Genomic DNA, 8,761 nt, shown 5'->3' with positions numbered 1-8,761 from the left:
TAACACATTTCCATGCAGGGAAATAAAGCTCCCCTTCTGTACTTGTTGACATACAGATTCACACCTTTGTGTTGTTCCTACTTAAGCACACAGAGTCCAAGTGAGTGCAGTGATCCTGTTTCAAATATTTGGTGCCCAGGCTTCCCATTGCATCCCAGAAGTTACCTATTTGACACAAGCAGCTTTAAATGGCTCTATAGAACAGCTGAGATTCTTTCAAACTTTTTTATTAAAACAAAAGCAATCATTTGCATACATGTTGATTTTGATTATCAGAGGACACAGACACAGTTGCATATGTAACAGAAGAAAATGAACCACATGAACTGCTTTCTTCGTCATTTCAGAGCTCTGAATTTCAGTGGTTTAGCTTGCTTTCTGACATGATGAAAATAAGGCATTGTTACAGTGCACATATTCAGAAACTATCACATAATACCCATTAAAAAAAAATCAAAACCATATCATATATTCAACTAGTCTGACTAGACTCATGTTTTCCACAAGACCTCTTACCTTGCTGTAAGACAGAATTACCCAAGGAACAAATTGGAGCCTAGACTAACAAGGCTCCCAGGAATCTAATTACAGGATGGCAAAAATGTTGAAAAGAGGCACATCAAATAACAGGTCTGTTATTCTATGGCTATGCATTATATACACCAAGAGCCACTCGTAGCCAAAAAAGTCAATGGGAGGATTTGCATAAACTTAGAAGAGCATAAAGAAAAGGAAAACAGTGTTCTTTGCACTGCACTGGCTGGAAAATGGAGCACCTAGCTAGATTGTAGTAAGACCATTCCTAAGGCCAGGTTTAGGCACACAGAATTAATAGGGGAAGCAGAGTGGGACAGCAGGGAAAATTGATGAAAACCATACTGCCAGTTTTGTCCCCACAGGCACTCCAGTAAGGCAGCCTGGTACTGTGGCAGCTTGGGAGAGGGTTGAACTGATTAGAGGCAGCTACGGGTGGGGACCAGGGGCCACTGTCCCACTGGATCACTGCTGTCGAGGGCAGTGAACCCTCTCCCTTCCACAATGCCTTCTCTTCCCTTCCTGTGGTAGGACTTACACAGCAAAGTGCATTTTTACCCTTCCTCCTGAAGCCTTGAGCCAGATACCACTGTTTCCAACTAACAAATGGATTGCTGTCTTCCAACCAAGTCTACTTCCTAATCTATTTTAATCCTTGAATTAATTTCTCTGAGGCCTCATTTCACTCTGATGAAGATCAGTGGAAATTCATTCTGTTTCTGAGTGCCTTGCCTGTGTTTCTCTGACAAATGCAAATCAGTGGGTAATTAGCTTCTCAGTCACTAGATAGTCTGTGCCCAGCTATTTCTGCAAACAAAATGCACTAAATCTATGCACTGAATCTACCCCCAGAGACAGGACAACTGTAAAGCATTGAGCACCAATAAACACCAAGCAAAACCTAAAAAAAACCCATAGTGCCAACTGCTGCCAGCAACATTAGTGGTCAGAGTGGGCAATCCCTTTGAAGAGTGTAAGTATCTGTATGACAGCCCTACATACAGTACATCAGACCAGATGAACTCTGAACTGGCAGTAGCACTGTCTCAAGGCCTATTGAATCACTCATATTGGCTGCAGTCAGTTTTATCATATCTATATGTCCCTGAGGTACTAAGGCTGAAAGATCACATCATATCTTACAAGGTAACTATCACTGTAAACATACAGTTTCTGATCTGTGGGGCTATAATCAATACTCTGGATTGTATCTAACTTTTTATCCATAATGATACTGATCCTACCTTCTTGGCCAGTACTTGTGTCATACATGTAGAAGATCTCCTCTTTCTTAGTGTTCAATGGCCTTGTGGCGTAAAGAACACCACATAACATGAAAGCATTGGAAACAGATGGCTTGTACTGTCTCGTCTGCCAAGTATTTAGCACATCAAGTGTGGTCTCATTGAGTTTGCTAATCACAATGTTGCCCACGTTATTTTCAGTTGAATATATTACCCATAACCCACTTTCATCCACGGCAAAATCTATGTCCTGCCATGCTACGCCCGCGTAAGAGAAGCGGTTACCAATAGCAGCACCTGGAAGCCCCTTCCTCAAAACCTCCGTGTTTGTGTTTATATCATGCTTCACCATATATCTCGAACCATAAGCATGATAGTACAAATAATTTTTATAAAGGGCAGCACCACCTCCTTCCCCATATGTTATCCTCCTTTCATACTTGTATTTAAACAGCAGCAAATCATCAAAGGAACTATAAATTCTGAAGTATTCTAAGTATCTCCCATCTGTGTTCAATGGTGCAACCCAATAGACTTCCTTCTCTGGGTTAGAGGGATAATAATCTCTACCCCAGGAACCATATTTGAAGGAAAATCCTCTCCAGTTCAGCTTGGCAACATAGGGCTGGCTAACATTCATCAGTCCACGGTGAATGCAGGTACCTGTAATTAAAGAGAAAAAAACCAAAACAAACAGGTTTTCCAAATGTCATTACTAGGAGAGAGGTTTTGCAGACTGTAGCCTCTAGGCTGTATTTAGTGAGGAACAGCTTCATGACCAAGCACAGACATAAATGCATAGCTTCAAGTGTAAAAGGCCCATTTAGGGCTAAGGCTAGCAACTGGATGGCACCAAGTGGTCCAAGCTGACTCAAAAACATAGCAAAAAAAAAATAGGATACATATTATTACAGTTATTTGAAAGGGGAGGTGGGGGATTAATTCACAGAAAATAAGTACTCATTGTTCTGTTCCATACAAGGGACAGATTTCTGTTTCTACCCATTTGAGGCAGGCCAGCCTAATGCATTAGGAAATCCCTTGGAAAACACAATTTCAGAAGCATTTTAGGTTATTTTCTACCTCAGTGGAACTGAAAGCATGGGACATGGGGGAAAAAAGAACGAGGAGCATCTGATTTCTGTGTATTTCACTGTGGAGGGGAAGAAAGGAGCAGCAGCAGCAGTAATTCCAGAGTCACATTTCAGATTAGCATTCTGCTGTCAGAATCACAGCTTTACAACTGTGTGTCACAGCCACATGGTGCCTTCCACCTCTGGCCCTCAAAGAAATCTGCAGACAGTAACAATCACAGCCCAGGAAATGTAGACTGATATTACTCTGACTTTTCATGTGGGATGACTCTTTAGAAAATATGACTTCAAGCTGAATCAGAACAGCTCTGTTTTACACATATTCACAGCAAAACCATTTTCAGTATCATGGAAAAAATAATTTAAATACAATAAACAGTTTCCTTTTACTCATGCTGAATTAGTGATATTCCTGTTTCCTGATAAATTCTCAATATTGTAAGTCACTGGTAGGAAAAAACTTTCACTCAAAAATGTCCCTGGGCTTCTGATGAGTCTGAAGCTGCCACTAGCAAAAACCAGCATGCACTTTTCTAAGTGTTAACATGAGCTTTTTGTATTACTGCCACACAGTGTCCCAGATTTTTTTCTGTAGGGTTATCTTCACCTGGGGTAATGGAGACACAGATACCAAGTGGCTGGCACCAGCTCACAAGCTTAGTGGTACTCCAATGCTTCCCAGTTCACTGGGGTGTTCTAGCCACTGGATAGTCTTCCTTATTAAAGATGGAGTATAGTATGAATAGACCCAAGTCTCATACATCAATTAGTGAATAAATTAATGGCCACAAAAGTTGGTTGCTAATAATGCCTCCCTAAACACAGGAACTCCATGCACTGACAGCTATGGTGCTGATGAATGTCAAGATTATCTTTCGAGGTTTTAATAATTTGAGTGGGAACCATGTCATGATTTCTTGCAGCTTCTGTGACAAGAATGGATCATATGCTCAGTCATAGGAAAGGATGTCTGGCATATAAATAACCTCTGTCTTAGCACAAAGAAGAAAGGAAATAACAGAGAAGGAATTTATCTTTTTCCCTCAAAGTTGGCCATCCCTAAGCATAGGCAGACAGTACTTATGGACATGAATTGGAAACTCCTGAAACCACTGACAGAAAAGTCTAGGAGACATTTTGTTCTCAAAGGCTTTGCAGTCTATCCCAGAGAAAGAAGGAAAATTAGAGGCAGACCAATCTGAAGTATTGTATTTGGAAAAAGACTGGGGAAAAAAGATAATTGGTAAAAAAAATGCACTGTTGTAAATGCAGAGAAATCTTTTTCTGATCTGCTTTGCCCAGGAGAAAGGTGCAGTACGTGTGGGGCTAGAAACCTGTGTCCCAAATGTTAGTAGTGTACAAGCACTGACATTTGGGCCAATGTCTAAAGTCAATTTGGACAGTGAAGCTCTGCATGTCTCCCCCTTTCTCAAAATGTATTATTTCTCTGCTTCTACTACACCACAGCTTCACTCCTCAAAGTTTTGCACTGTCTTACACTAGTGACTGTGACCTGAGGGACATGTGATTCACCTGCAGCCTCCTCTCAACATATGTGAGGAAGGCGGGGAGCAGTTTTATATTTAATATAAATCACTACACTGAGATAAATCCCTATGTCCCCAGGCCATGTTGGCAACTTCCTTGAGGTCAGTATTGCCCATGGCAGCAGCTCCTCATCACTGAGTCTCCATCTGATGGCAGACAAGGTGGCACGAATTGTAAACAATCCCATCTCCTCCCCCAGACCTTTTTGTGGCCTGGGTTTCTTGCCGCTGAAACATGGCATGACCGTGGTTGAATGCTGCTTTCCTTCGTGCCACCAAGAATCCATTCGAATCAGCATTCCTGGCTCGGAGCAGATGAGCATTTAAGCATGCACTTAAGTGCTTTACAAAGGACGAGGCCCCGGAGCAGAAACCTCATTTCCAAATATAGCACACAAGGCAGGCACTGCTGTATGGCTGGCCAGGCTGCATCTCTGGAAATGGCACGTAGCATGTCTAGTAACACGGCCTCAGCACTTGGCACAGCTACCAGTATTTGGAGGTGCTTACACCTCAGCTCATGCAAAGGAAGAATGCTAAGGCAGCCAGTGCAAAATGGCTTGCAGCCTGCCAACTTCATAAATCAATTTGAACTGGTTTTTTCATATATCTCTATTATGTATTGCTACCTATGGCATGAGGACTTCTTTAAAGCTGGTGACATATTGGATATATTACTGTGCTTAAATCACAATAAACTTATCTCAGAATTAAATGGTTATTAAATGCTCTAAAACTCTTCATTTGTTTAAAAAAATACAGCACCAAAGCTTGCAGGTAGTGAAGCACTGCTAAGCTCATCTATATGCGACCTCAAATAATTTTTCATGTCATTAAGCAGAACACAATTCCAGATTTATTTTAATAATTCATACATTGTTTCATAAATAAAAAACAAACGTGTGTTCAGCAGAGAGACCTTTTTTTACAAAAGAAATAATAAATTATTATTTCTTCCCTTAAAGAGATCTCTCTGCTGAACACTTGTTTGGTTTTTATTTATGAAACAATGAATTATTAAAATAAAGTTACAAGTGTGTTCCGTTTTAATGACATCAAAAATTGTCTGAGGTTTCTATAGAGTATGTGCTTGATTTTTATTTCCTTGAAAACTCTCCCATAATTATTATTTTTTTTTACAAAAAACCCTCTGTGGTAGTCGGGGGTGATCTGTCTTTTGCACAGGTTCAGAAGAATTCATTGTTGTTTATTTAATCTAAACTTGCCTCCCTGTCTAGATCTTGTGGGAAAAAGAATTCACGAAGGAAGCAAAGTGTCATGTAATTTTGTAAATATTAGAAGGTACTTGAAATAAATCCAAATGCATTATTCAAACTTTCAAGTTTTTAACTCCTTTCTCCATTGTTTTGGGCCACTGATAAATGATGTCCTGATATTTCTGCCTTCCTTTGTCTCGTGCTTATGTAGCAAACAGACAAGGGAAGGTCTAGCACAGGTCCATACACACATACTTGTCCCCCCATAAAGAATCAGTATCTCAGCTCAATTGTATACTAATCCTTCTGATTCACCAGAAAAAGAGCTGACACCTAATTGTCAGGACTGAAAGGAGCCGGACTTGCTTGGCTAACGGGCTGCAGAACTGAGCATGAGACACATCCTGCTGGATCTCCCTTTACCCACTTCACTCTGAAGCACTGGCAGAGCACATCAGCTTCTTACTCCAACAATAAAAAGAAACATTCCAGCAGCCTCCTCCCACCAAGCAGCTGCATCTGATTGCAGAAGACAAGGGACCACCCTTGGCCTATGCAGCCAAAGGTCACAAGACAAGGTGGGACCCACACTGAAAGGAACTCCCACGAGGGGCACAGACGCCAGAAGCAGGCTGGTGCTACATTCTCACACGTGCTCCCAAGCACCAGATGTGCATCTTCCCCTTCCATCCAGATGTGGGAGCTGTTACCAGCCTTACTAGGGCTTGAGATACCGAAGACAGAGCTTTAAAGGAAAGGCTCATCCTGGCTTCTACTATCTCACTGACACAGGAAGACCCACAAAGACACTCCAGTCTTCCACCAGTATCATGGGGGACTGACACAGGCTTAGAGCAGCATAAAAGACGACCTATGCTGGCAACATTTAACAGGGCATGAGGTGGAGGGAGGGCTGATTTTCATCTGACATGCCTTAAGGCAACTAAGCCACTGAGGTCCTTCAGCTCAGCTCCCTCCAATGCCACTAAATAGATGCATGTGTCTCCAGGGGCAGTTCAGGAAGTCCTGGGGAGGACAACTGGACAGTTCTTTTCAGGTGCCTCTAGACATATCTCTCTCCTTGTGTATGGATGCATTCAGTTCAAAACACAACCCAAAATATTCAGAAAACACAGACACCTTGGGTCCATTGGAGGTAAAATATAGGCTGAGAGTGAAATCACTATAAGACTCCAATAAGATTGCCTGAGTTTCAGAATTAGGCTACTCCAGGTATTCCTCCTGCTGAGACCTACTCACTAGTAGCTTGAAATTCTTAATTTCTGAGTGTATAAAATCCAGGGGAAAAAAAAACAACAACATTGCTCCTTTTTTTCTTCCTTTCTATTTTGCCTTTGAATTTCATCAGACTCACTTCTCCCTGCTTCCTCTCACAGATCATTTCAGTGAGATGTAACACAGAATCTGCTGCAGAAACCTCAAAGGACCATCCTAAGGTCTTTTTTCTCTATACCTACCCTATGCAGCCACATGAAATCAGCCCAAAAGAAAATGAATGAATAAATATTTCTTCCCACTGGAGTGGTAAGGAGAGAGATGCCGTGAACCACTGCAGATAGGAAAGCCAGTGACAATGATGGGAATGACTACCTATATATCAGACACTCAGACACCCACCACTCCAGTCAGAGGAAATGGAAACCAGTGATTTCTTTCTGCTATGTTGTTTGAGAACAGGCCTGCTCACTCTGAGAAATACAGCAGCAAAAGCCTTGGGGGACAGAGTCAGAGGGGCTGCATACTACGGCAGTGCAAAGCAAGAAGCTTTAATTAAACTTGCATTTAGACTCATGATCTTAGACAGCTTGGGGATTAGCCAAGCTCTCTCTAGTTCATGCTGCCTACCCAAAATATTCAGGAGAGAGGATGAAGGGGGAAAGAAAAAGCAATCTGAAAGCAGGACAAAGAGTCAGTTTAATACAAACATTATAAATATAATATGAACTAAAATTAGGGCAAGGCCAAGAGGTTTGGCAGGAATTCAAGGCATTCAAGCTTGCAGAGAAAACATACGGAAATTGTATTCAAACACACAAATGGGTGCTAGAAAGCTCCAGAGGCCTAGGTGTGAGCGTCCATGCAGCACCTCCAAAATGACCAGCTAGGAAATGCAGCTCTCTCAAATACTTGCTCCATCTTCCCAAGCAAAAATTGCTCCATCTTACTGCTTCTGTGTGTTTTCAGGTACAGTCTGCAGGACGTCTAATTGCTCTACAAAATCCTCTGCACAGGGGATAGTTGCTCCCCGCCAGTCACGCAAAGTCACAATATGCTAGTCCAGTGTGGATTAGCAGGGATCTGAGCCTAAGTAACACTTGTGTTATCTGTAGAGCTGGCATCTCCCAACACAACAGTTTCTCTGCCAGTCCTTTGTGCCTTCCTCAGAGACCACATTCACCCTGAAGGAGACCATGTGATAATACACTCACAGACATCCTCCAACCCCTCCCACATTCCTACCTCTGGACAGAAAAACTCACAAACACAAGAGGTTGTCCTCAGCTGATATCAGTGCTGGTAACTCTCTGGAAGTTGTTATATCAGGTAGGGTTTTGACCTGCTCCATTCCTTTCTGTTACAATGAAGTGTTGCCATATGCAAAGGTGCCTGAGCTAGCTGGCATACCAGTCTGGAATAAGGCAATGCTAAAGCAATACCATTTTGGTACCAGATAAAGTCTATCCATCTCCTTACTGTGCCCTGAGAAACAATGCTGAATAAGTCTATTACAGTCACAATTCCATGCAATTACATTTACCCATCCCAGAGCTACCATCCTGCTCTAGACATGACTTGCCTATCCCTGCACAGAGCTGCACTGTGTAGTCTCCCCTTTCCTACACACTGAAAGCTGCTATGTCACACAGACACACCAGCCACCCAGATGTAAAAGCAGCCCTCTCCTCCATCCCTCATGGAAGGACACAGTACTTGTTCTGGAGCTCAGTACTTTCTCACCAAAACAAAAGCTTGCTGTAGGTTTGAAGAGAACGAGATTGCTCCTTTCCACACACCATTGCCCTCAATAAATCAGTGAGATGCCCATCAAGTACTTCTAAAACACTGTGCAGTTTTTTTCATTGAAACATTTTAAGCCTTTCCTT

At 42.1% G+C, this 8,761-nt stretch overlaps 1 protein-coding gene across 1 annotated transcript in view; it reads right to left on the bottom strand.

Annotated features, from left to right (window-relative positions):
- Positions 1-272: 272 nt before the first annotated feature.
- Positions 273-8,761, bottom strand: part of OLFM4 (olfactomedin 4) — an 89,307-nt gene continuing 80,818 nt past the window's right edge. Inside the window, exon 5 of the mRNA XM_039555571.1 lies at positions 273-2,441. Within this exon, the coding sequence (XP_039411505.1) occupies positions 1,648-2,441 (794 nt within the window). The 3' untranslated portion in view covers positions 273-1,647. The remainder of the gene's footprint in view (positions 2,442-8,761) is intronic.

Source organism: Corvus cornix, chromosome 1, assembly GCF_000738735.6.
Source record: "Corvus cornix cornix isolate S_Up_H32 chromosome 1, ASM73873v5, whole genome shotgun sequence".
In the NCBI taxonomy this organism is placed as follows: domain Eukaryota; kingdom Metazoa; phylum Chordata; class Aves; order Passeriformes; family Corvidae; genus Corvus; species Corvus cornix.
The sequence above is the reverse complement of the archived record's forward strand: the minus strand, read 5'-3'. Positions and strand labels throughout refer to the sequence as shown.